Genomic DNA, 27894 nt, shown 5'->3' on the forward strand with positions numbered 1-27894 from the left:
TTTCCAACATAAAACAACACAAAGCAACATACCTAAAACCACCTTACACGAGGTGTGGCTCACTGGTTAGAGGCGGCAGATCCGCAAGCAGAGAATCGGCCAGGGACCAGGGTTCAATTCCCGACGCGGCAGGGTTGTGGACCAGGGTCAAAACGGACTCGATAATTCTCGCCTCGGTACCTACTCTAACCAGGAACACACTCGGCAACTCTGGGCATTAGCTTGCCTCATCTCCACAACGGCCCCCCACATTCGCCAGGGATGCCTGGTTTCACCTTGGAGATACCCAGGAGGGACCATCTCACAGGGATAGCCAGGACGGTCTACAGCGCCACGACGCCTCAGGGCAGCAGTGCGCTTTACAAGACACATACATTTACATTCACCTGTAGACCGTGGAACAAACTCAATTGTGAACACTTAAACACACAACTAACATCCAATACAGATCTAGGCACAATAACTTCCATCCAAAAATGATATGAGTGGCTACAAAAAAGCTTTAGATATCCTAATACCACGGAGAGCAAGAAAATGTGACAAAAAAACAGGCACCTTGGAGAAGTACAGAGCCAAAAGAGATAAAACAGTAAATTAGAAAGCTGCACCGACAGAAGCTAATAGATTATACAAGTCAGCAATCAAAAAAGCTAAACAAGATACTATTCAGACAGATTTCAAAATGCTTAATGTGCAAATACAGAATTCTATCAAATTCTTGCAGAATTTCATAAACCAAATTGGCAAATCATTACATAACCAAAGCAGACATGTTGGACTCCTATTTAAAATAAAGGAAAAGCACCATCACCACCCGTTCCAAAAAAACCCTCCAAGAGTAGGCTAACCCAGCCTCTGCATTCCTTGCAACAAATCTCAGACTTTTCAGACAATCCTTTTTTTTCTTTTTGCTGAAGCACTCCATAAGAGTACATGTTTTACAGCTGTCATCCTCATGCACTTCTCTTCGCCCCTTCACCTCACTCCATGCTGCTCTGTCCCATATGTATTTCCCCATGCCCCTCACTGTTATACATGGCATTGTGTCCTTCTCCACCTGCATTTCTTTCTCGCCCTGTGCTTCTCTCCATTCCACATTCTGCTCACTCACGCTAGTGTTCTTCTGTTCCTCTCTCTCATCCGTGTTGTGTACTTCTCCTGTCGCTCTTTGTGTTGCTTCTGACACGGGCTTCAGTAAGCCTTCCCCCCACCAACACCCTCATTGTTGCTTCCACCCCTGCTCTCCTTTTTGCCTACCACCACCCGTTTTTTTTTGTTGACATTTTGACATTACCTTTTAATCTTTATTCACCAATCCAACTTGGATCAGTAAATGAAAAGAAAAAAAGCCCACATTTTGGCATTACCTTTTAATCTTTATTCACCAATCCAACTTGGATCAGTAAATGTAAAGAAAAAAAGCCCACGCATTTTGCAGGTGCGTGCATTTGTGATGCACTCGCCTACAAACTGACACAGCTATCGTGGCTGTGTCAAAGCACTTTTATTGGGGTTTCCTCTTTAGCAGTGCTGCACAGCCAGTGCTTAATTTCAGCCAGAAGAGCGGGGATCAGCACCAAGAAAAAGAGAGGAAAAAACAAGCAAAGGGGAAGGAAGGAGAATGAGAAAGACAGAAAAACATCACAAAGGGAGAAAGCAGGAACCTGCAAGTGTGAGATAAAGGGGCAGGGGGTGTCTTGTAGTGGATTAATGAGGCATGAGGTGGATTAAAGACTAAACAGACATTTAATAGCAACAGAAGCAAGCTTCTGAGCAGAGCTTTCAGCACCAGCACTCATTCTTTTACAAATTAAGCACTGTGCACTGCATTGCTAAAGACCATTGGCAAAGCCAATACATTCCAAAGGCAAAACTTATTGACTTTGCCAATGCTTGTTAAAAGCTGTATTTTTTTAAATGTTTATTTTATTGGGGGAAATCCCTGTAATCCTCCATCCTCCTTCATTTTTTCAATCAAGGTCTACCATACAGAGCAGCTGAAGACCTCTTGGGGACATTCGGAAAGCTGACCTAGGGAAGCATTCTTCTCATTGCTTTTCATTGACTTTGTCTTTTGTAACTCGCATTTGCTTGTGTTGCATGCACTGGCCTGATTAGTTTTAAGCTGTCCAGCTGGAGTTAGTCCATCCCGTGGAGCATAGCCTGTTTACTGTATTCTTTCATGAGGCACTCACTTTCTGTAAACAGGCCGTTACATTTTGTTCCTATCTTGTCACATTTGTTGTGCATTCAAAGACAGAGGTCAAAGTCAGGCTCTGTCTTCCGAGGGAGCGTGGTGTTTCCTTTCCTTTCTCTAACTTTAAAGTGAGAGGCTTTATCTGACAATCTGAGGGAAGGTGCGAAAGAGGGTGGCGTTTTTTCCCTATGATTCTATGTAGGGTTTTCTCATCTTTTTCATTTGCTCTCCTTGCTTCTGTGACAGCTTCTGGGTTTTGCTAGTGCCATGACACCTTTGGGTACTGTGTGCTATACAAATATATTTTACTTACCTACTAAAGATATTTTTATAGCACACAGCAACATTTAAATGTTTGTAAATTAATTGTGCAAATATTTCAGAACATATCAGAATTAGGAAACCACAAATGTAGCCCATTTTTTTGTAATTCTGAAGTGTGCTGGAAACAAATATTTTAATATAATCAAAACAAATCAATACACTAGGTGATGCCATTTCCACATATTATCGTTTGTGTGCTGTATAGTTTTATCGGTAAAACTGCATGTCTGTGCAAATGCAATTGTCCTTTCAATTGAAAATGTGTTGTCTGTAATAGCAGTGCGCTACCACACCTTGCATACTCCATTCTATGCCACTTAACTATAATCCACGCTATGCTACCCTTCGCCCCTCCACACTATGCCACTCTGCGCCACCCCACTTTACGCAAGTCTTTGGCACTCTACTCCACACCACTATATGCCACTACAATCCAAACAACTCTACTCCACTCTACTCCACTCTATGCCACTTCACACTATGCTACTCTACTTCACTCTATGCCACTCCACTCTACGCCACTCTAGTGCACTCTACTCCACTATAGGACACTCCACTCTATGACACCGTACTCCACTCCACACCACTCCACTTCATGACACTTTACTCTATGCCACTCTATGCCACTTCACTCTAGGCAACTCTACTTCTCTCTGCAAATGCTCAACGGTACGACACTCCACTCTACGAAGCTCTATGTCACTCTACTCTACTATACTCCATGCCACTTTACTCTACTTTAAGACACTACATGCTAAGCCACTCAACTCTATGACACTTTACACCACTCTACTCCACTCCATTCTATGACATTTTACTCCACTCTAAGACACTTTACTCCACTCTATGCCCCAGCACTTTACAGCCCCCAGTCTACGTCACTCCACCCTATGACAGTCTATGCTACTCCACTCCAATCTACGCCACTCTACTCCATTCTATGGCACTCTGCGACATTCTACACCACTCTGCGCCACTCTATGCCATTTAACTCTAGGCCCCTCTATGCCACTCTACTCTATGACTCTACTCCACTCTAACACTCTACTCAATAACACTCCACTCTACGACACTCCACTCTACGACACTACACTCTGTGACACTCTATCTATGAAAATCCATTCTACGCCAATCTATGCCTCTCCACGCCACTCCACTCAACTCTACAACACTTTATTCCACTTTATGCTATGCCCCCTCTCTCCACTTCACCTTTGCTCCATTCCCCTCCACGCCCCTCTGCTCTATGCCCCTCTCCTTTACGACACTCCACTGTACGACACTCTATGCCATCCACTCTATGCCTCTCCACCCTACAACACTCCTCTCTATGACACTCTATTCCACTGTATGCCACTCAATACTACTCCACTCTATGACACTCCACTCTATGACACTCTACTCTACTACACTTCACTCAATGCAACTCCACTCTACTCCACTCTACGCCACTTCACTCTACTCCACTCTATGCCACTCCACTCTATGCCACTCTAGGCCCCTCTGCTCCACTACATAACTCTCCACTCTATAACACTCCATTCTATCCCACTCCACTCTACTGTACTCCACTCTACAACACTCTATGACACTCTGCTCCACTCTATGCACTCCACGTCATGCCACTCTACTCCACGTCACTCTACGTCTATCTACTTTACGACACTCTATGCTACTTCACTCTAGGCCACTCAACTCCTCTCTATGACACTCCACTCTATGCCACTGTACAGCACTGTATGCCAGCCCACTCTATTACACTCCACACCCCTTTATTCCACTCTCTGATACCCCATGGTAGGCCACTCAACTCGACTACACTCCTCTCTACAGCACTCCACTCTATGCCACTACACTTTACACCACTCTACGAAGCTACACTTTACTCCACTCTACAACACTTTACTCCACTCTACACCTCTCCACTCTACTCCACTCTATGACACTTCACTCTACTCTAAGACACTTTACTCCACTCTGTGCCCTTCCACTCTACATCACTCCACTCTACTCCACTCCACTCTGTCATTCCACTCTACGACACTCTACTTGACTCTATGACATTCTACACTACTCTACACCACTCTATGCCACTTTTCTCTAGACCACTGCACTCTACTGCACTCCACTCCACTCTACGACTCAACTCCACTCTACGATACTCTACAACACTGCACTCTACTCTATGACACTTCACTCAATGCCACTCCACTCTACGACACTCTATGCCACTCTCTCCCACTCCACGCCACTCTACTTGACTCTAGGCCCCTTACTCCATTCTATGCCCCTCTGCTCTACAATCCTACACTTTATAACACTCCACTCTACAATACTCTATGCCACTCTATTCTATGCCACTCACTCTACAACACTCTATGACACTTTGCTCCACTCTTTATCCTTCCACTTTATGCCCCTCCACTCTACAACCCTTTACACTACACCTCTTCACTCTACACCACTCTTGAACACGTCACACAACTCTACAACACTCCACAACACTCTACACCACTCCACTCTATGACACCCTACTATAGTCGGATCACTTTACCCTACCTTACTCAACTCCACTCTATGACACTCCACACCACTCTACTCTACTCTACGCCACTCCTCTCCACTACGCCACTCTACTCGAAGACACTTACTTTACTCTTTTAAACTTTATTCCACTCTATGCTACACCACTCCACTCTACCCTACTCTACGACACTCCACTGCACTCCACTCCATGCCACTAACTTTTAGCCATGATAAAGAGCAGCCACACTTGTTAACAACATGGATGGTTAAAACACATTGGTAAAGCCAATAGCTCTTGCATAGGCGAGACCTATTGGCTTTGCTAATGCTTGTTTCAAACTGCCACCTACTCTAATTTACCTTACCCTCAACTATTTTAATTACTTTTTTCTTTAACCTTGTTTATATATTGTTCCTTCACATTGTTTTGTGTTCATACTTTCTTGTTATTTCGATTTAATTAGCCCTAGAAAATTGATCAGAAAATAACACGTCATCTAGATGATGACCTTTTACCTTAAGGATGGTCCTGCTCTTAAATAAATTCAGGTGGAAATGAATTTGAGAAGACACAGGTGGACTCTGCCGTCCGACTGTCATGAGTTGGTGTGTGAAGGACTCAGACCCACCTACTGGCTTTTCTTTCCAGTCAGAAAATTTTATTTCAATGATTTATATTCTATTTCATTATGATGTTCGACGTAACATGTAACAAATTCCAGTGAGTTGTTGAACGATCTGCACAGTTCCAGATAATCTCAGACATTAGGGGGCAGATTTACAAGCCCCTTGCGACACTTTGGCGTCATTTTTAACATGGGAAAAGTGGCGTAAACGTGGCGCAAGGGGCTTGTAAATCTGCCCCTAGGTCTGTAAATTGTAAAATACTACGTATGGGGCCTGATTGAAAGCAGGTGGTGAAACTGGATGTGCTTAGTGACACAGTAGCATGTACATCTATATATGGTTTACATTATACAGTTTTGAACATTACACAACTGAACACATGCACATCACATATACCTGCAGCTAATGGCACAGCACAATAAAGTTATTCTCGAAGCATCACAATTTTCAGTGAAGTGTGGACTCCAGGGTGAGACCCTCCTCTCTAGACTGGGAGCCAGGCATTTCGCCAGTATTCAATCTCAGTTGTTTGCAGACTGTGCTTGTTTGTTTGCAGACTTTGTTTGTTTGTTTGCTCCAGGGACCTTAACAAGGAAATGTAAGAAGGAGCTGCTGGCTGTGAAGCTGCGGAACAGGCCGAGCAAACAGGAGCTGGAGGACAGGAATATTTTTCCCAGGAGAACTGACCAGGAAAGGCAGGAAATCCGCCAGCAAATCGAAATGAAACTCTCAAAGTAAGGAGCGGGTTGTGTTGGTGTTTGTGGTGCTGGGTTGAAAGGATGTACGGGATTGGTTGAAGGGAGGCGGCCATTTTCCATCTCACGAGAGCAATCTTCTAAATAATGCCTCGGTGCATGCTTGCTCCAATACATCCTAAAGTAAGAAGAAACAGGTGTTCTACTTAGAGCTCTCACGTTTCCCAGGTCCATGCACGAGAAGCTCTTCCAATGAGTGTTTTTGGTCTGTGTTCTGGGACTTCTAGTCCTGATTTTATTTTTGGACAAACAGGACTAGAATTCTGGATTGGATGGGCTACTCACACATGGACTTGGGAAACGTGGGAGCTTTGGGCTTCAATGACAGGTTCTGTGGTGTTTAGCACACCACTAATTACTGGATGTGATCGAAACAGCATCCTCGTATTTTTCACCAGGCCAAAAACCCCGGTAAGTACCAGGATATGTGGATTATGGTGCTGATAACACTAAAATCTATGGGTATTTTTTATGAGCCCCAGCGACACTTTTGCGCTCCAGTTACGCAACTTTTCGTGACGCAGCAGTGGTGTAAATAATGCACCACGTTACACCATATCTACAAAGTGACGCAGCCAGGCAGATGCGTCACTTTGTAAACCCCTGCGCCACATTATACCTACATCAGGTATAACGTATGCAGGGCGGGCTTTCCCCCGCAAGAAAGCCTCATAGAAGTTGCGCAGTGAAATCTATGAGATTTCACTGCGCTACTTCTAGAGAGCCACTCTGTCAAAACCTTACGTCTTAGGAGTGACGCAGTGCAATAGGTATAGGCCTCCACTATGCATTGCTGGAATTGCGTCATGCTTACGACACAACTCCAACAATGCATGAGTTTTGTGTCAATAGATACGTCAGGATTCCTGATGCATCTGTCAATCCTTGCGACATGGAGTGCCATACAGTAAATACAACGCATCCATGGTGTCGCAAGGAGGGCACAGTGAAAAGTGTTGCATCGCTGTTTTGCCACAGTGATGCAACACTTTTCATAAATGAGGCCCAATGTTCTGCTCCATTTTTCAGGGCATAGCTTGTAATAGATACTATTTATTTCACCCATTAAATTCCGAACCCCCAGGTATCGGATTTTAATGGGTGCAATAAACATCACTTATCCTCCTAGGACTCTCATATTCTAGGCCTAAGTATTTTAAAACAAATAATACTTATTATTATGTTGATATGAAGTAGCGCCCACACATATCACCCCTCAGAAATCTGTAATAAACATGTTTGCAAAATAAGTAATTAAGGGGCTCATCTGAGTGCCCCAGGAAGCTAAATTCGACCTCAAATCGGAGTTTGCATCAACATCGGGATTATGAGTCATACACAAACTTTGCACCAACTGTCTTGTTTTCCCCTGGTCAATTTTCACCACGTAAAACTAGGCAAAATGTGTGTGGGAAATACCGCAGTAGTCAGAGTTTTGAAGCTCAGAATAGGGAAACACACGAAGTAATTTCCATTGTACTTTATGATTTTACCAGGGCCCTCTGAATGATGTCCTAGTAGGGCGTGTGGCAGAATAAATCGAAAAGGGTGATTTTCTTGAGCTCCTTCCAAGTCCAAGGCTGCAGGGTTCTCCTGCAAGCAGTGAACAGGGCCCCACTGGTTCCTCTGGCTGTTCCCCAGTGGGCCTCGGGCTAGGGGGCGCCATGCAGAGCAGAGGGGCTGTCATGACCGAGCCATGCCCCCTTCACACCAGTCTAGTCGCAACCCCCCGCTGTGCTGGGCTGCTTTGAACTTTTTTTGCCAGGGTTGATCTTGGCTTCCGCTCGCGTGTGCTCCATGCGGGTTGTCGCTCAGTGTTTTTGAAAGCACGGAGTTAATGTGATCCTGGGCAAGGGAGAAGGGATCAAGCAGGGACAGACTGGAAAGCACTCGGATCCTTGTTGTGTCTGGCAGGTCATCATTTGCCATACACAACAAATAGAATATGTTACCCTTGGCATGTGGGTCATGGCTATTCCTAGCACCAGCTCTGCAGAGTGCATTGAGTCACTGCTGTTCCAAGTTCATGGGTTCTGTCCACCGAGATGGTATTTGATCGGATTGCGCCTTGGGCGGAAATAAATTAGGCGTCCTCCCCCCACTTGCTGTCTCTATTTGTTAGTGTTTTGGTAAACTGGCAAGGGTAGAGGGAAGGTGAGGGGGAAACGAAAAAGGAGAAACAACAGACTTCAGAACAGCTTTTAGTACACTTTTCTTTAGAGCTGTAGCAGGGAGCTCCAGTTTCCCTCTGAAAGGTTGGCGCCCCGGGCGAGGGCCCTCCTCGTCCATGCCAAAGGCTGGCCCTGACTGCCCATCCCACTGGCAGCGTGTGTCCAGTCCATTTATCCTGAAAGTAATACTACACCAAAATGCTAATTTTTAAATACGAAATCATAATCACACTCTTCCTCATTTTCCAAAGGTCCACCCCAAATATTCTTGAGATTTTCAAATGTTCATAAATCTATTTTGACACAAATAGAGTACACTTTTCCTTTGCGTCCATATACCTGTGCACTTATATAGCTTTATCTGCACCTATTGTTCATGAAAAATTTTTAAGTTAAAGGAGAGATAAGGTTGATGAGAAGTTATTACTGTCTCCAAGACAAAATATCAATAAATTATCCAGTAAAGATGTTACCTTGAAATTAACTCCTACCCTTCCGGTGTTCACGCATCCTTAGCTCCTTCCTCTTGGACTTATTGCAAGCATTCCTCCCATTACCTTTTGTGTGTTGGCGGTGCTGCCATAAATTGCAAGGATATGCCCAGATGTGTGACCCGTGCTCACAGTGCATCTGGATCGAAGCTACAACCGACTCACGAGCCCCAATCAGGGTGAAGCTGGTCATGCCTTTCTTGTGTGCCAGGTCAGGGAGGACCTGGTCAGACAGTTCGGGCTTCCTATTGGAGCAGGGTGAAGACTGATTTGCACATGGCTGGGTCCAAACTAACAATTGGTAGGCAAAAGAACAATGGGTTGGAATATATAATTTTGATTTCTTGAAAAGATGAAGTGGTGGGCATATTATGATTTGGCCTAATGCATTCTTGAATCCTTTTAGGGGATGCTCGTAATGCAATCTCCTTTACTATGCGGCAGCGTGTACTCTGATGTGTTCCTTATTTGTTTATCTTTACAACAGAAAGAATAACATTTTGGTTATAAAAAATATTTGAAAGTTATGTTCCAATTGAACTTAAGGAAATTATATAGATATATATAATTAGAGTGACTCAAGAAAGAATATAATTGTTTTCCTTTTTAATAAATATATTTAAAACCATACGTCAATCATAAAAAATAAACAAATAAAAAACTTTTTTTTGCCCAGAAATATACATATAATTAAATCCCTCTAAAAAGACATTTCTAATTCATTTAAAAAAATAATGTTTTTTAGAAATCTGCAAAAACAATTATTTTTTAAAACTTTAACTTAATTAAAAAAAGTATGCATCAATAAAACATACTCTAAATATATTTTCAAAAACAAAATAATTAGTTAAAATGAAAACATTACAAAGTTCCAATTTTGTTGAAAAAATAATAAATTAAATAATCATTATTAACTTATTATACAATTCAAACAACAAAGAAATCCAAAATAAACGTACCACAATATGTATGAAATAAATTATAATCATAAATCTGTTTTAAAAATATAACTTTTGAGATGCATCTATAAATTTAACACCAATCCTACAAACATTGCAGTAGGTGCATATAATTGGGGTTTGCCTATTTAATGCTATGGATCCAGGGCCTCATTTATGAGGAATTGGCATACAGAAGCCAGCAAGTCTTCTTGCTGCACTGCTCTACCCCACTGTGAAATGGGAGTACACCATAATTATGAAATACGGTGCACTCATGTCCTTTCCCCCGGTGCTGGTACACAATTTGCTGCCTAGCACCCATGTAGACATGCAAGGGTGCCTCAGTTGCAGGCATGATAGTTTTTGTGCAGGAAGGGGCACCTTCCCACACAAAAACAATCCAGAAAGCTGTTTTCTTCTTTCAATGTGTGCTTCACAATGCTTGCTCTGGCAGGCATAAGGTTTTTGCACTACCCCAGGTTCATGTGATTAAGTAAATCTGGGCAGTATCAAAATCCATGGGTGCTGCGTAGAAAAACCCACCGCAATGCCCAAGGAACGTCTCATTGATGCAGAATAAGGCAAGGCAGCGACCTGCGCTGCTTTGTCTTTTTTCATATCTATGAGGTCATGTAAAGCCACGCAGAGTAAAAAAGAGTGACACTCTGGCAGCGTAAGCCTCTCATAAATAAGCCCCCACCCCCAGTCTTTCAAACATTAGGATATTGGCATATATTGGATGGCATGTTACTGTTCTTATTCCAATCTTACAAACAGTGGGGTAATTACATATAATTGTGGGGTGGCGGTTATTACTGTTCTAACTCCAGTCCCACAAACATTTGTGTAACGTCATATAATTCAGGGGTGGAATAGTACCATTCTAACTCAGGTTCTACTAGGGAACCTGAACGTAATAGAGGAGGGCACATTTACTAATCCAACACAATTTGGTGGTAATTACATATAGTTGGGGCTTATTTTCTATTCTAATTCCAGTCCCACTAACATTGTAAAAATGCATATCATTTGGGGATACATGTTTCTATTATAGCTCCAAGCCTACAAACATAACCAAACATTGGGGTTGGGTAAGTGTAGATATTTATTCATATCACATATAATAATAAAGTTTGATTACCCTAAACCTTATCTATTCCAAAAATATTTGTAATCCTTTAATCTAAAATTTCTATATCCAAACCTATACACATTGAAAAATGTCAAGTAATTTTAGAATAGGAGCCATTTATGTGAACTTATTTTTTTTAAATATGAAGAATACATTTTATATAAATGTAATATATATATTAAAATTCTTTTAAAAATGTTATGATTTAATATAACTTTCATTAGATTTCTAGAATAACAAAACATGACTACTAATATTGAAACTCAGAACCATATTTTACATTTTTACATATTTATTATTAGTTTATTTTGCATGAAAATATAAAAGCAAATGCATACACTTGAAAAATAATAATTTGAATATTTTAATTTATTTAAATACATTTTACTAATTATATTTAAACATTTTTCTTTTTATAAACATCTAATGCGTATTACTTTCTGTTGATTTGAGCACAGGATGTGATCTTTAGTAACTCTGTCTCCAGTAACAGGTTTCATTGCCCACTAAACATGACCTGCTATCATAGCCAACACGCATAGCAACTGGGGACAGAACATGACCTTTAGTAACATGCAGTGTTTAGTAACCTTCCCTGCAGTCCTCACTGGGCATAGACTCTGAGCAAGTGTTTTTGTATTTTCAGCTTCCAAGAATTCCTTAGGGTAATCTAAATGGAGAATGATACTTTGGAGACCCTTATATAATTCACTATCTTGACTAATCTGCAACTAGCTTGTGAAGATCAAATATAGGAGGTCTTTTTTTGGAAATCTTTGTGCAAGGTGGACAACATTATAATCAATCCAATGTCCTTTGTGTATTTAGGGCCCACTTAGGAGTTTGGCGGTCCGCCTGCTGGATCACCGTTGCGGCGGTCGGGAGAACGCCACCAAGCCAGCGGCATCCCGACTGTCGCATTATAAACTTACCACCGTGCTGGCCAGGTTGTGGCAGCGGTGCCACGGCGGCGGCATGCTTCGGCTCTTAAAAAGAGCCTCCATCACATGCCACCGCATTGGAGCACCACTTGCACATTGAGTGCACTGTGTACCATGCACAATGTCATGCATGGCACACAATGCACGCATCCCAGTGCTACCAGAGGAGGGCACAATATGTTCCCCCATGCACAGTCCCCAATGAGCAAAATCTCCCTGGGGACCTGGTTGGTAGCACCATACCTGCCTTTCTGACAACCTTTTCATGGCAGGGTCCTTGCCTCTAAAAGGTCAGCAGAAAGGCAGGCTGTAATCAGCACAACGGTGCCAGCATTGGCACCACCGCCATAGAGCGCTGATTTCCCCACCGCCATGGGCTCCAAGATCCTGGCGGTTGTGGCAGTCTGTGGTGGTCCAACTGCCCTCCTCTTAATCGGGCAGTCAGAACGCCGAGGAGGCAGCAGTCAGAACTCCACCGACGGTACGGCGGTATCAAGACCGACGTACTCGTAATCAGCCCCTTAGTCTGTTGATACCAACAAGTACAAGAGATAGAACATGACCTGCAAGTAATGCATACATACTAGTATAAGTGTTTACTTATGGTCAATGTCACAACCCAGTTAGGCTGAGTGTTAAAGTTACAGGGGAGTGCTGTGTTACTTCAAACTCACTCACCCTAAGTCTGATAAGGAAGAAAAGCGTTTGCATCTTAGTTCATGAGTCTACAGTTCAGTATGCAGATCTGGAACCAAGTGGAGCTATACTCGTTTAGGTGAGGGGTTGTTTTCTGCCCATCTGGCAATCTTTAGTCACCCTGGCTGTGCCTACTTCCAAGCTGGGCCTATTTGACACCATGACATTTTTTCTCCCCAAAAAGTACTATATAATGGAAGACAGAAATAAATAATCAGCTCCTCAGACCATCATTTCAAGATAAGTTAAATAATTTGGTCTGTGAAACTTTTCACAAACCCAACTGTATATAACTTTTGTTTTTTAAATCCCTCAAAACTACTGGACAGATTGATATGAAACCAATTAAAGGTGCTAACTTGGCTCGAACTCTCTGTTAAATTCAATTTTCACCATCCTCCAAACCCATCAACACATGGATCTCACAGCAGCTATGGTTCTAGCACTCTTGGACTATTGTAGTGTCATCACCCAAGGACTATCTAAAGAACTTAATCGAGAGGGTACAAATGTTTCAAGACAAGAATGTGCGGGGACCTTTGGAAACATAACTACATCAAACTGGCACTGAAAATGCTTCATCAACACCCGACAAGCACAGAGTTCATCTTCAAGGACCTCTGTACTGTCCACAAAAGCTATTGTGGATAATCCAAAAATACCTATGCTGCATTGTCCCTCACTACTTACCACCTAGGATGATATGATCTATCACTGTTCGTCTCATCCGCCATCAGTCCTTCATATGGCGTAAACACTGAAGAAATTCCTTGGAGCTGCAGGTCCCTAGGAGGTAGAATGGCCTGGACATAAACCCGATTGCTGATCCAAATTACATGCATTTCAGAAAACTAATGAAAATAAATAAATAAACAAAGAATATTTTTTAAATGTTTTCCATAGAAGGGAGAAATGATGCAAACAGGGTTTAGAATGGGAGATTCACTTTTGTTGATCCTTTGTAATGTTCTCCTTCTTGATAAATATGTACATAATCTTCGAGAAGCACTGTTCTAAATTCTCCCAATAGAACTGCTCTACACTCTCCTGGTAGCCCTGCTCTACATTCTTCCAGTAGCACTGCTCTACACTTTTCCAATAGAACTGCTCTACACTCTCCCAATAGCAACAGCTCTACGCTCTTCCAATAGCACTGCTCTCCACTCTCCCAATAGCACTGTTGCAAACTCTCTCAATAACAGTGCTCTACACTCTCCCAATAGCACAGATCTATGCTCACGCAAAAGCACAGATCGATGCTCTCCAAATAGCACTGGTCTATGTTATCCCAACAACACTGCTCTAGACTCTCCTAATAGTACTGATCAACATTCTTCCAATAGCACTGCTCTACGCACTCTCAATAGTATTGTACTGCACTTTCCCAATAGCACTGCTCTACGCACTCTCAATAGTATTGTACTGCACTCACCCAATAGCACTGCTCTACGCTGTCCCAATAGCCCTGCTCTATGGTCTACCGATAGCACTGCTCTACGCTCTCCCAATAGCAACAGCTTTATGCTCTTCCAATTGCACTGCTCTTTTGATAGCACTGCTCTACACTCTCCCGATAGCACTGCTCTACACTATCCCAATAGCACTGCTCTACGCTCTTTGAATAGTACCACTCTATGCTCTCCCAAAAGCACTGCTCTACGCTCTTCCAACAGTACTGCTCTACCCTCTTCCAAAAGCACTGCCCTACACTCTCCCATTAGCACTGCTCAACGCTCTTCCAATAGCACTGCTCTACGCTCGCTCAATAGTACTGCTCTACGGTCTCCTGATAGCACTGCTCTAGGCTCTCCCAATAGCAACAGCTCTATGATCTTCTAATAGCACTGCTCTTTCGATAGCACTGCTCTACGCTCTCCTGATAGCGCTGCTCTACGCTCTCCCAATAGCAACAGCTCTACGCTCTTCCTATAGCACTGCTCTGCGCTGTCCCAATAGCACTGCTCTACGGTCTCCCAATAGCACTGCTCTACGCTATCCCAATAGCACTGCTCTATGCTCTTCCAACAGGACTGCTCTACGCTCGTCCAACAGGACTGCTCTACGCTCTTCCAATAGCACTGCTCTACACTCTCCCAATAGCACTGCTCTACGGTCTCCCGATAGCACTGCTCTACACTCTCCCAGTAGCAACAGCTCTATGCTCTTCCAAGAGCACTGCTCTATGCTCTCCTGATAGCACTGCTCTATGCTCTCCCAATAGCAACACCTCTACGCTCTTCCAATGGCACTGCTCTAAGCTCTTCCAACAGCACTGCTCTACGCTCTTCCAATAGCACTGCTCTATGCTCTCCCGATAGCACTGCTCTACACTCTCCCAATAGCACTGTTCTACGCTTTGCCAATAGCACTGCTCTATGCTCTTCCAATAGCACTGCTCTATACTATCCCAATAGCACTGCTCTACACTCTCCCTATAGCACTGCTCTACGCTTTGCCAATAGCACTGCTCTATGCTCTCCCAAAAGCACTGCTCTACACTCTCCTGATAACACTGCTCTATGCTATTCCGATAGCACTGCTCTACACTCTCCCAATAGCTCTGATCTACACTCTCCCTATAGCACTGCTCTATGCTTTGCCAATAGCACTGCTCTACGCTCTCTCAATAGCACTGCTCTACGCTCTCCCAAAAGCACTGCTCTACGCTTTCTCAATAGCAACAGCTCTACGCTCTTTCAATAGCACTGCTCTATGCCCTCCCGATAGCACTGCTCTACACTCTTCCAATAGCACTGCTCTACCCTTTGCCAATAGCACTGCTCTATGCTCTTCCAATAGCACTGCTCTACACTCTCCCAATAGCGCTGCTCTATGCTCTCCCTATAGCACTACTCTACACTCTCCCAATAGCACTGCTCTACGCTTTGCCAATAGCACTGCTCTATGCACTTCCAATAGCACTGCTCTACACTCTCCCAATAGCACTGCTCTACACTCCCCCAATAGCACTGCTCCATGCTTTGCCAATAGCACTACTCTATGCTCCTCCAATAGCACTGCTATACACTCTCCCAATAGCACTGCTCTACGCTTTGCCAATAGCACTGCTCTACGCTTTGCCAATAGCACTGCTCTACACTCTCCCAATAGCACTGCTCTACACTCTCTCAATAGCACTGCTCAACGCTTTGCCAATAGCACTGCTCTACACTCTCCCAATAGCACTGCTCTACACTCTCCCAATAGCACTGCTCTATGCTTTGCCAATAGCACTGCTCTTCCTTCTCCCAATAGAACTGCTCTACACTCTCCCAATAGCACTGCTCTACGCTTTGCCAATAGCACTGCTCTATGCTCCTCCAATAGCACTGCTCTACACTCTCCCAATAGCACTGCTCTACACTCTCCCAATAGTACTGCTCTACGCTTTGCCAGTAGCACTGCTCTATGCTCCTCCAAAAGCACTGCTCTACACTCTCCCGATAGCACTGCTCTATGCTATTCCGATAACACTGCTCCACACTCTCCCAAAAGCACTGATCTACACTTTCCCAATAGCACTGTTCTACACTCTCCCAATAGCACTGCTCTACGCTTTGCCAATAGCACTGCTCTACACTCTCCCAATAGCACTGCTCTACGCTTTGAGAATAGCACTGCTGTATGCACTTCCAATAGCACTGCTCTACACTCTCCCAATAGCACTGCTCTACACTCTCCCAATAGCACTGCTCCATGCTTTGCCAATAGCACTGCTCTATGCTCCTCCAATAGCACTGCTCTACACTCTCCCAATAGCACTGCTCTACGCTTTGCCAATAGCACTGCTCTATGCTCCTCCAATAGCACTGCTCTACACTTTTCCAATAGCACTGTTCTACACTCTCCCAATAGCACTGCTCTATGCTTTGCCAATAGCACTGCTCTACACTCTCCCAATAGCACTGCACTACACTCTCCCAATAGCACTGCTCTACGCTTTGCCAATAGCACTGCTCTATGCTCCTCCAATAGCACTGCTCTACACTCTCCCAATAGCACTGCTCTACACTCTCCCAATAGCACTGCTCTACGCTTTGCCAGTAGCACTGCTCTATGCTCCTCCAATAGCACTGCTCTACACTCTCCCAATAGCACTGCTCTACGCTTTGCCAATAGCACTGCCCTATGCTCCTCCAATAGCTCTGCTCTACACTCTCCCGATAGCACTACTCTACACTCTCCCAATAGCACTGCTCTACGCTTTGCCAATAGCACTGCTCTATGCACTTCCAATAGCACTGCTCTACACTCTCCCAATAGCACTGCTCTACACTCTCCCACTAGCACTGCTCTACACTCTCCCAATAGCACTGCTCTACGCTTTGCCAGTAGCACTGCCCTATGCTCCTCCAATAGCACTGCTCTACACTCTCCCAATAGCACTGCTCTACGCTTTGCCAATAGCACTGCTCTATGCTCCTCCAATAGCACTGCTCTACACTCTCCCAATAGCACTGCTCTACACTCTCCCAATAGCACTGTTCTACGCTTTGCCAATAGCACTGCTCTACACTCTCCCAATAGCACTGCTCTACACTCTCCCAATAGCACTGCTCTATGCTTTGCCAATAGCACTGCTCTATGCTCTTCCAATAGCACTGCTCTACACTCTCCCAATAGCACTGCTCTACACTCTCCCAATAGCACTGCTCTACGCTTTGCCAGTAGCACTGCTCTATGCTCCTCCAAAAGCACTGCTCTACACTCTCCCGATAGCACTGCTCTATGCTATTCCGATAGCACTGCTCTACACTCTCCCAAGAGCACTGATCTACACTCTCCCTATAGCACTGCTCTATGCTTTGCCAATAGCACTGCTCTACGCTCTCTCAATAGCACTGCTCTACGCTCTCCCAAAAGCACTGCTCTACGCTTTCTCAATAGCAAGAGCTCTACGCTCTTCCAATAGCACTGCTCTATGCTCTTCCAATAGCACTGCTCTACACTCTCCCAATAGCACTGCTCTACCCTTTGCCAATAGCACTGCTCTATGCTCTTCCAATAGCACTGCTCTATGCTCTTCCAATAGCACTGCTCTACACTCTCCCAATAGCACTGCTCTACACTCTTCCAATAGCACTGCTCTACGCTCTCTCAATAGCACTGCTCTACGCTCTCCCAAAAGCACTGCTCTACGCTTTCTCAATAGCAACAGCTCTATGCTCTTCCAATAGCACTTCTCTATACTCTCCTGATAGCACTGCTCTACACTCTCCCAATAGCACTGCTCTACGCTTTGCCAATAGCACTGCTCTATGCTCTTCCAATAGCATTGCTCTACACTCTCCCAATAGCACTGCTCTATGCTCTCCCTATAGCACTACTCTACACTCTCCCAATAGCACTGCTCTACGCTTTGCCAATAGCACTGTTCTATGCACTTCCAATAGCACTGCTCTACACTCTCCCAATAGCACTGCTCTACACTCTCCCAATAGCACTGCTCCATGCGTTGCCAATAGCACTGCTCTATGCTGCTCCAATAGCACTGCTCTACACTCTCCCAATAGCACTGCTCTACCCTTTGCCAATAGCACTGCTCTATGCTCCTCCAATAGCACTGCTCTACACTCCCCCAATAGCACTGCTCTACACTCTCCCAATAGCACTGCTCTATGCTTTGCCAATAGCACTGCTCTACACTCTCCCAATAGCACTGCTCTACACTCTCCCAATAGCACTGCTCTATGCTTTGCCAATAGCACTGCTCTACGCTCTCCCAATAGAACTGCTCTACACTCTCCCAATAGTACTTCTCTACGCTTTGCCAATAGCACTGCTCTATGCTCCTCCAATAGCACTGCTCTACACTCTCCCAATAGCACTGCTCTACAGTCTCCCAATAGCACTTCTCTACGCTTTGCCAGTAGCACTGCTCTATGCTCCTCCAATAGCACTGCTCTACACTCTCCCAATAGCACTGCTCTACGCTTTGCCAATAGCACTGCTCTATGCTCCTCCAATAGCACTGCTCTACACTCTCCCAATAGCACTGCTCTACACTCTCCCAATAGCACTGCTCTACACTCTCCCAATAGCACTGCTTTATGCTCCTCCAATAGCACTGCTCCACACTCTCCCATTAGCACTGCTCTACACTTTGCCAATAGCACTGCTCTATGCTCCTCCAATTGCACTGCTCTACACTCTCCCAATAGCACTGCTCTACACTCTCCCAATAGCACTGCTCTATGCTTTGCCAATAGCACTGCTCTATGCTCCTCCAATAGCACTGCTCTACACTCTCCCAATAGCACTGCTCTACACTCTCCTAATAGCACTGCTCTATGCTTTGCCAATAGCACAGCTCTAGACTCTAGACTAGGGAATTTTATACTCATGCGTACACACATACATGTACACATGAACTCACAACTTCACTTTCTCTAGCATTCCCTTACGATTGTGTCAAGGTTTTCAATTATGTGAGACTCATAGCTGTTTATGTTTATCAGTTTGTGGATTTGGGGATTACAACTATTTGAGTCTTTAAACTTCATCCCTTGGACCCCCACTCTTCTCTGAGATATCATTAATATAATAACTTGTAAGTGCTGCCTTTATATTTGTGTTCTCCAGCAATTCTTGGCTAGACTCCTCAATGACCCGGCTCAAGGGTATCCCGTGGCATCATCTATAACAACTAGGATTTCTTTATCCCCTGAGAAAAGAAATCTGTGTACTAATAGGACTAACATTTTCAGCCTTTACTCTCTCAGAAGGTTCTCTGAGAAGGGATCCAGTGGATCCTTGGTTTGACTTTGTTAGTTGTCAATAGTATAAGTCATGCTTGATCATCAAAACTAGATTCCATGCCCATAGTGACAAATCAAGGTACTGAAAAGCCACACTTCGGGTTGCTGGCCCCACGTCACCTTGCTAACTGTACCATATATACTATTTGCAGAGGAAAACTCCAGTGAGCTGTGGGACTCCCACCTTACTGGCTCCAGGTTTCCGAGAAAACTTAGAGTAGTCCAACTTCTCAAGCAACTCATGCTGTTTTCTCACCTTTTGACTGTGCAAAAAAGACTATTAATCACTTGTATGTACTCACGCACACCGAGAAATTATCTTTCTGTGTAATCAGGTATATGGTTTGTTTTTAATTTAAACAACAATTTGACTCTAAGACATTAGCACTGATCGGGGGTTCTAGACTTTGAAGTGATGTACCTCTGTATAAGCTAGTATGTAGGGACAGTGGTAGTTTATAATACATGTTAGAGACGTACCTCACCCCACTCTACATTCTAAAATGCCTCTACTCCTAACCCTCGGTGCACCCTGTTTATTTGTATAATGGGAGTACACCAATGATAAATAGCCCGGGAGTGGTTTACATCTGTTAACCCTCCTTTGGGTGCTCTCATGGGTATCGCCAATTTATTTACTCTACCTTATAGTTTTGCTACTTCACCAAATGATTTTTCCTTTAGGAGTTCACAGTTAGAGATATTGATTTTTTAAATTTTTATATGGTTCTAGAACTGTGATTAGGACTAGGGTTGGGCGGAGTGTTTCATTCTGCCCGTGGAATTTGATGACTCCGCAATACTCTTATAAAGCTGAGTTCCTGCCAAATTCTGCCAATCTCACGTGGGAAAATGTTTATTTCCTTTAGGGATTTGGCGTCCCGTAGAGCCATTTACTAACACGGATTGTCGCAGGAAGTTAGGAGCGGTCACTGTCAGAGGGCTGCTTCTCAGGTAGATTTGCTGCTTGAGTAGATTTTCTAATTGAGCTGCAGTAAAAATCAACTCAATTGCAGCGGGAGCCATGCGACATGCATATTTTCTGCCCACTGGTTAAACCCTGCAGAATCTCCCTGAGTTTTTATGAAAACTCCGCAAGTTCCTCCCACCCCTAATTCAAACCTATTTTCTTCTATACAATCACAAGAATCTCTCCATCCCAGGGTCCTGTTTTTTGGGAATCATTCATTTTAGGGAGGCTGGCCCTGGGAAAAATTCCTATCACTCTTCCTGTTGATCGATGACTGGGGTGGAGCAGTCAGGGTATACCGCCTAGGGAGTGTCTATGAGTTTTGGTGGGGATACAACATAAGACAATAGTTAGCACTTTCACCAAAGATCGACATCCAGTCATAAACATGGATTAATCTTTAATATAACACTACAAAAACGGGTCAGAATAAGCAGAAAACAAATGTGAATAATCCATTGTTGAGATGGATTGTGTAGCTCTGTTCCTGCGAAAGGATCCTAAAAGTAGTCTTATGGTATCCTCTGTGGTCAAAAGACAAAAAATGTAAGGCTATATTAGAGCCTCTCAGAGGGTCCGGTTCTAGAATTACTTGAGCAGTATGTTGGCCAATACGTGGAGGGCTGCTGTTTCCATGCTGCATCTCAGGTGAACCAGACTGGAAAGCGTGTAGGAGATTTTATTAGGGAGTTGATTGACAACCACTTCTACCTCCAACACTTCACTTGAATACTGCGAGAGGTCTTACTCGTCTTCGAACGAAGAGTTAGTTTCATCTGATTCTACTTTCAAGCCTCATGCTATTCAAGTAGACGGTAGTGAAGTAGAAGTCAACTGTATTGCAGACAATCCATAATCCATATTCAACCGGTGAACTAAATGACCAATTAGTATTACACATGACATCTTGGAATATAGCAGGGTTAAAACGTAAATTAGAAGATGGTAAATAGCAGGAGTATTATAATCGTAGCAAAATCTGCATGCTACAGGAAGCTTGGGCACTAGAAACTCCCCATAAGCTTGGGTACAAAACTTTTAGGGGGATATTCACAAGGATCTATCGCCGAGTTAACGACACATTATCGCTGCCAAAGTTGCGATAGACTTATCGCTCCAATCACAAGCTGCTGTTAACCGCCCACAGTACCAGTTTACCCGCGATAGCAGCCGCAAAAAACATCATCACAAATAACCCCCACAACTATCGCTAATAAGATGCAGAGTAGGGGTGCCCGTGCCAAAAGCCGCTACAACACCACTCCACAACATTCACGACGACCAGCCAGAACTGCGATAAGAACACAAAACAGGCGATAAGGCACGTTAGCAGCAGGAAAATAACACCTGCTCTGACCTGGTGCAAAGTCGGACCACAGCTTGCACCACAAAAGGGAGCCCAGCCCAGACCCACACCTGAAGAACAACTGATGCTCCGGGGCAACTGAACATGCAGCCCGGAGAGCTGAAAGGGCAACAACACCCGCCGCCACCACCCCCAGAATCCCCCTCCCTGGCACTCCCCCAACCAAAGACATCAGCTACACCTAAACATGTACAAAATAATCTGATTGCTGTCGCACAATCACAACTGCTGACATGCATGTGTCGTCACAAAAATGAGCATCACACATTCACTTTCGAAGCAACAAATGAAACTTTATTCAAATGAACACTGAAATGAAATGAAGACACATGGCGGCTCCCCTCGGGACAATCCATAGGTCACAGCCTGCAAGCCAAAATCATGATGAGAAGGCGTGTCCTGCACACATCAAAGGACAGAGAGAGAGCGAAGGAGAGAGAGAGGAAGAGTGGAAGAAAAAGAGATAAGAAGAGAGGCGGAGAGAGAGAGAGAAGAAGAAGAGAGGGGGAGAGAGAGAGAAGAGAGGGGGAGAGAGAGAGATAAGAAGAGAGAGGGAGAGAGAGAGAGAGATAATAAGGGGGGAGAGAGAGAGAGAGAAGAAGAGAGGGGGAGAGAGAGAGAAGAAGAAGAGAGGGGGAGAGAGAGAGAGAGAGAGAGAGTGCCGCCCCTGCGCACCCAGGCCACACTGCTCACCTGCTGCCACCGGTGTGTCCACTTGCCAGTATGTATAGCAATACACCAGGTCACACATCTGAGACAGAGCCATCATCTGAAACAGAGTCCAGATACATGATTGGCACAGTACACACACTTGCACAAGACAACATCGCCTGCCCGCCCATGCACACCCAGGCAGAAGCACCCAGCCCCTCCCGCCGCCCATCGGAGTATGCCTGCCCATGCACACCCAGGCCTCACTGCTCACCTTCTGCCACCGGCGTGTAGACAGGAGGTCCCACCACATGCCGCTGCAAGCCACAAGCCCGGGGCCCGCAGACATGGCATCCTCCACACCATGCAGCCCCGCTCTGCAGGCCACCAGGTCTCACGTTTGCTGCTGGGTCTTGACTACTCCATGGCATAGGACATACCAGTGCACCCGGCATCATCGCAGGCTGCACACCCGCTCAGCCCAATGGGTGCCACTAACTCAGTGCCCCCAAAGTCACTGTCCCGTGGCGGGGTGCCTGTGCTGGCCGCAATGCTCCGGGTGCCACTAACCCTGTGCAACCCCAGTCAGCGCCACGTGGTGGTAGGCCTGTGACGGCCACAAGGCCTCGGGTGCCACTAACGCTGTGCGCAACAACTCATGGGTCCCTTTATGATTGAGAACCGTGGAGTGTCCATCATCCAGTCACCACCGGCAGAGGGGAATGTGACGTCATCGGCCCCTTATGTTGGTGGAGTCACGTGGCCTGTGACACCTGTGCCGGATAGGTGTGGTGTGCATGCAAACCTGCCCTCAGGGAGTGGCTGTGACATGCTGACAACTAGACCAGTGACCTGCACACCGCCATCAAGTGCGCCTCTGACGGGTAGCAATGAGGGCCCCCCCTCAGAGCGTAAGCAGAGTGGTCTGGCCTGTGGTACGCCGGACCAGCGCAGGGCTTGCAACAATGACCCGTGGGCTCTGGGCGTGGTTCAGTCCATGTCCGGACATGGAAGTGACTGATGCGTGTGTCCCTGTTGTAGTGTTCGCAGGACCTGGTACACAATATGCAATGTAGCACCCTCTGACTGGCATCCCACAGGATGAGCATCATTACCGCAAGGGAAATCACTGTCCCTACATTCATCCACACATTCATACATGAATGATGAAAGACATGACACAGCAGTGCGTCACTGGATGTTTATTGCACATCCAGTGCAGTTCTGCAGCTGGAGCGGTACAGGGCAATGCCGAGCACACTACACAATATGGGCCGTGGAGGGCCAGCCAGAGTCCACCCAGGATGACAAGTACTGAGGAAGAGGAAGGGTACAGTCCGCAGTCTGGTCGCCCTGTCATTGGTCAACAAACAGGATATGGCAGTCCATGTCGCTGTCCAAGGTGAGTGCATCGGAGTGTATCGGGGGTCAGTGGAAGGTCATGAGGCCATGTGCGGCACCAAGCAGAAACAGGCCAGGTGGCGGAAATTAATGCTAGTGCCTCCTGATAACAAACCCATCCACGTCCTCGTCCCCGGATGTGTGCTCTGCCCCACCTGTGGGTGTTGCAGTACCGGCTGAGGCACTGTGTGCCACTGACACATCAGGTGCCGGAGTGGATGTGTCTGCCGCACTGTGAGGCAATGGCACACCAGGGGGCGGGGATGTGGATGGTGTGGGGGCAGCAGTGTTCATCTGCGCCATGCCTTGTGGCAGCAATGCCATGATGATGATCTGCAGGGCATGGTAGATCCCAGCTACATTTCGCTGATGTACAGCGGTGGCTGCCATCCTTTCCGCCTCCATCCGCACCATGTCCTCCATGAGCCTCCGCATGTGTAGAAGCTCACGGCTGGTATCGCTGGTGCCCTGCTGAGCGGACACGTGTTCTTCTCTCCGTGTCAGGACTCCAGCGATGTCAGTTAGGGCTCGTTGGAGACCATGGAGCGGGCCTAGACACCCATGAATGGCATCCAGTTTGGTGGCCATGAGGTCAAACCCCACCCGCACCTGCTCAGCCGTCTCCCTCTGGGCCTCCAGCTCAAAGCGTTGGAAGGCTGTGTGTTGTTCCTGGGGATCTTGGGAGACTGCTGGGGCTGTGGGTGCCTCCTGCTGGGTGGTTTGGGTAGTGGTTGGGGTCTCCTTGATGCAACTGGGCAGCCTGATCCTGGAGGTGAGTCGCGGATCATGTCAATGATGTTTAGGAGGGCTTGTGCGTCGATGCTGGGGTTGTCCTCCTCGTTATCAGTCAAGAGTGTCTGGGACTGCTCTGCAGGGGGTGTTGACGGTAGCCCTGCAATTTGAAGGGGAGATGGCGTATTGCAATGTGTCCACATGTATGTAGCCTTATGATACATGTTGACATGCAGACAGCATGACATTGTACATTGTGACAGTCTATAGATCTGGGCGATGACCCAGAGACATTGAGGGTGTGCACTGTGCTCTGCTTGATTGTGCATGTGTGCCATCGTGGCCATCTCCACCCGTCCCCCCAGTACCTGGTGGTCACTCACCCTGTTGCGGTTGTGTTATGTCCTGTTGAGCAGTGTCCGGTCCCCCGACCCCGGCCACAGTATCCACACTGATGACTGTCGACACCAGCTCCTCCATGTCATCCAGCACGAACTGTGGTGCTGGGCCCCCACCTCCAGTCTGCATTGCTGTTTTCTTGTTGGCTACGAGTTTCTCCTTGGTCTTTCTCTTGATGTCATTCCATCGCCTCTTGACCTTGTCCATTGTCCTCTTGTGCTCTCCGACGGCATTCACCTTGTCCACGATGTCCCGCCATATTCCAGTTGTGGTGCCCAATGACACGTTGGAGGTGACGAACAGTTGTTGATGGTGTTCCATCACCTCCGTGACTATGATCCTGTTGGCCTGAGGACTGAACTTAGTCTTCCTCTTCTTCTTTTCCTTGCCCTTCCCTGTCCCCGAGGTAACGGGTTGTGTTGCAGGCCTGGCACTGCTTATCGGTGATTTCTTCATCGCGCTTTGGCCCATCGCAGGTTTTTTTGTGTTGTGGTTTGTGTTTTTATCTCCATCGAGGTGGTTGTATCGAGGACATTGTCTGCGGTTTAGGCAGACTATCGCATGGTACCGCCTTATTGTGAATTCCACGTTGACACGGGATATTTTCCCGCGATGGGCTGCAATGTTGGGAGTTGCGTTACGCTACTCTTGCGGTAGTTATCACACGTTCTTGTGAATATACCCCTTAGTGTTAGTGCCATTCCTTCAGTAAGAGGTAGACCTTCGGGTGGCCTTGTTCTTTGGGTAAAAATTACTCTAGATGTGGATATAACTCAATTGAAATTTTCAGCATTAGATATAATGGGGGTAAAGCTAAATACATCTGATTAAACCCCAATTTACATAATAAATATCTACAACAATAGTGTTTGCGCTGGAGCATGGCAGCCAATTGTGCACCAGCGCTGGGGAAAGCACATGGATGTGTCGTATTGTTGTTAATACGATGCATTCCTGTGCCTTGAAAATGACGCAGCATGGCGCAGCTAATTGGCTTGCGGCGCCACACTGCATCATTTTCTCGTAGATGAGGCCCTGAATTTCCAAGAGGTGAAGAATGTTGTTTTCAATAATTCAGGTGATCTGGCCTAATATTAGTGATGCTGAGAATGCGCCTTCTTCCAGCAAACACTTTTTTTAAATGTTCTTTTATTGTTTTTTATAACAGTAACAAATAGTTCACGCAAAGACGTTCAGCATCAGTACTCTTAAGGGTTAAAGAATCCATGACAGATTACCTGTTCCTCAGCATGCATTATTCACAGGACCATGACATCTTCTGCATGATTGAAAGGTTTTCACATTCTTACGGGCCATCAAGGATGTCTGCTGACTTCATTGTGTGTGAGAGAGAGAGAGTGTGTGTGTGTTGTATTTTGAGAAGTTTTTAATTGCCAAATAATTTTTGCTTCTTCTTTGGAGACTCTTTGATATATGTAGCTAACAAGGCAGATACAAAATGCTACTCTTTATAAGGTGAAATGCTACCTGACGTGTTTTTTATTTTGAAAGTTGGCATGGGTTTCTACATCATTATTTTAGATGCGATGCCCTCAAGCAGTTCTTCTAAAGAATTTGGGTAATTTTTATGGCTTTTTTGGTATGTCAAAGATGTTGATATTCAGCCTTCAGTTTCTGCTCTACAATTCAGACTGAAGCGAGCTTAAAATAGCGTCAAATAATGAATAAATGCTCACGCTGTATAGGGACAAGAGGCACAGCTTTACATGACAATCTGATCACTCATGACTTGACCATCATGTAACTCTCTACGGCGCTGCAGCCTTGGTAGATAGACGAGACTTTATTTTCTCTTGTAACTCAGTAGACCTGTCTTACTGTCTTGGCATGGAAATGTTAATGTGCCTGCCTGATATATCAAAGATACATAAGGTAATATTATAAAGAAAAACATATGACAGGACTAAAGAGTCAGTACTTCTCATGCTAGGAGCCTTATTCAAAAGGCTGTTTACAGCTGTAAACTTATGTTTACGCCTGAAAGTGTCTCCATTCACACTTGTCAAATATTCTCAAGAGGATACTTGGCCAGCAGAAGCGTTTTTAGTGGTGTGTAATTTATGCCATAAGTGCATGCAATTTTGCAATAGAAACTCCCACACTAGAGGTGGGGAGTGGTCAGATCAAGGCATGGTGTGAACTGAAAATTGGCAAACGTCCACAAACTCATGAATTTGTTGAGTTTCACAGCTCTTTTCAGACCCTTTTCCACCCAAAATTGGTGCGAGATTTACTCCAGCGAAAGGCCATAGTAACTTCCCTTCTAGGGAGGAAAGTGAAGCAGAACGCTTCAGTTTGGTCTTACTTAGGTTTTTTAGATTAAAGGCCATGTGAGGAAGACCAAGCCTCCTCAAGACAATGTACTTTGTAATGCCCTGTGAGTAGTGCACGCTCACACAGTGATCTGTTTTGTAATTGTCGCCACTTGGCATATACAGTCCTCACTCAGTGACACTGACCCACCGAAGGGCAAAACATCAGTAAACATAATAAATATACTATCTTTTGCATTGGAGCTGATAATCCTTCTACCACTCCTACTTCACTATAACCCTATTAAATAGTCTGACTTTTTTTACGGCAAAAAATACAGGCCCATATTTATCAATGTTTTGCGTTGTTCTTGCGCCACGCAAGGCAACATAGGGCGACTCAAAACCTAGAATGAAATTTACCATGCTGCACAAGTCCACGGTTCATGGCCCTGCATGGCTTGGTAAATGTGGAGTAACACATGGCAGCACAAGTTGCTGCCTTGCGCTCCTCTGCCCTGAGGAGGCGTTCTATGGGTGGAG

General features: G+C 45.3%; 1 protein-coding gene across 1 annotated transcript in view; it reads left to right on the forward strand.

The window, feature by feature from the left end:
* PHACTR3 (phosphatase and actin regulator 3) overlaps nucleotides 1–27894 on the forward strand; it is a 584477-nt gene that overhangs the window by 384949 nt on the left and 171634 nt on the right. The window contains exon 8 of the mRNA XM_085619467.1: nucleotides 6255–6408. Within this exon, the coding sequence (XP_085475593.1) occupies nucleotides 6255–6408 (154 nt within the window). The remainder of the gene's footprint in view (nucleotides 1–6254; nucleotides 6409–27894) is intronic.

The sequence above is a fragment of the Triturus cristatus genome, chromosome 7, assembly GCF_964204655.1.
Source record: "Triturus cristatus chromosome 7, aTriCri1.1, whole genome shotgun sequence".
Taxonomy (NCBI): domain Eukaryota; kingdom Metazoa; phylum Chordata; class Amphibia; order Caudata; family Salamandridae; genus Triturus; species Triturus cristatus.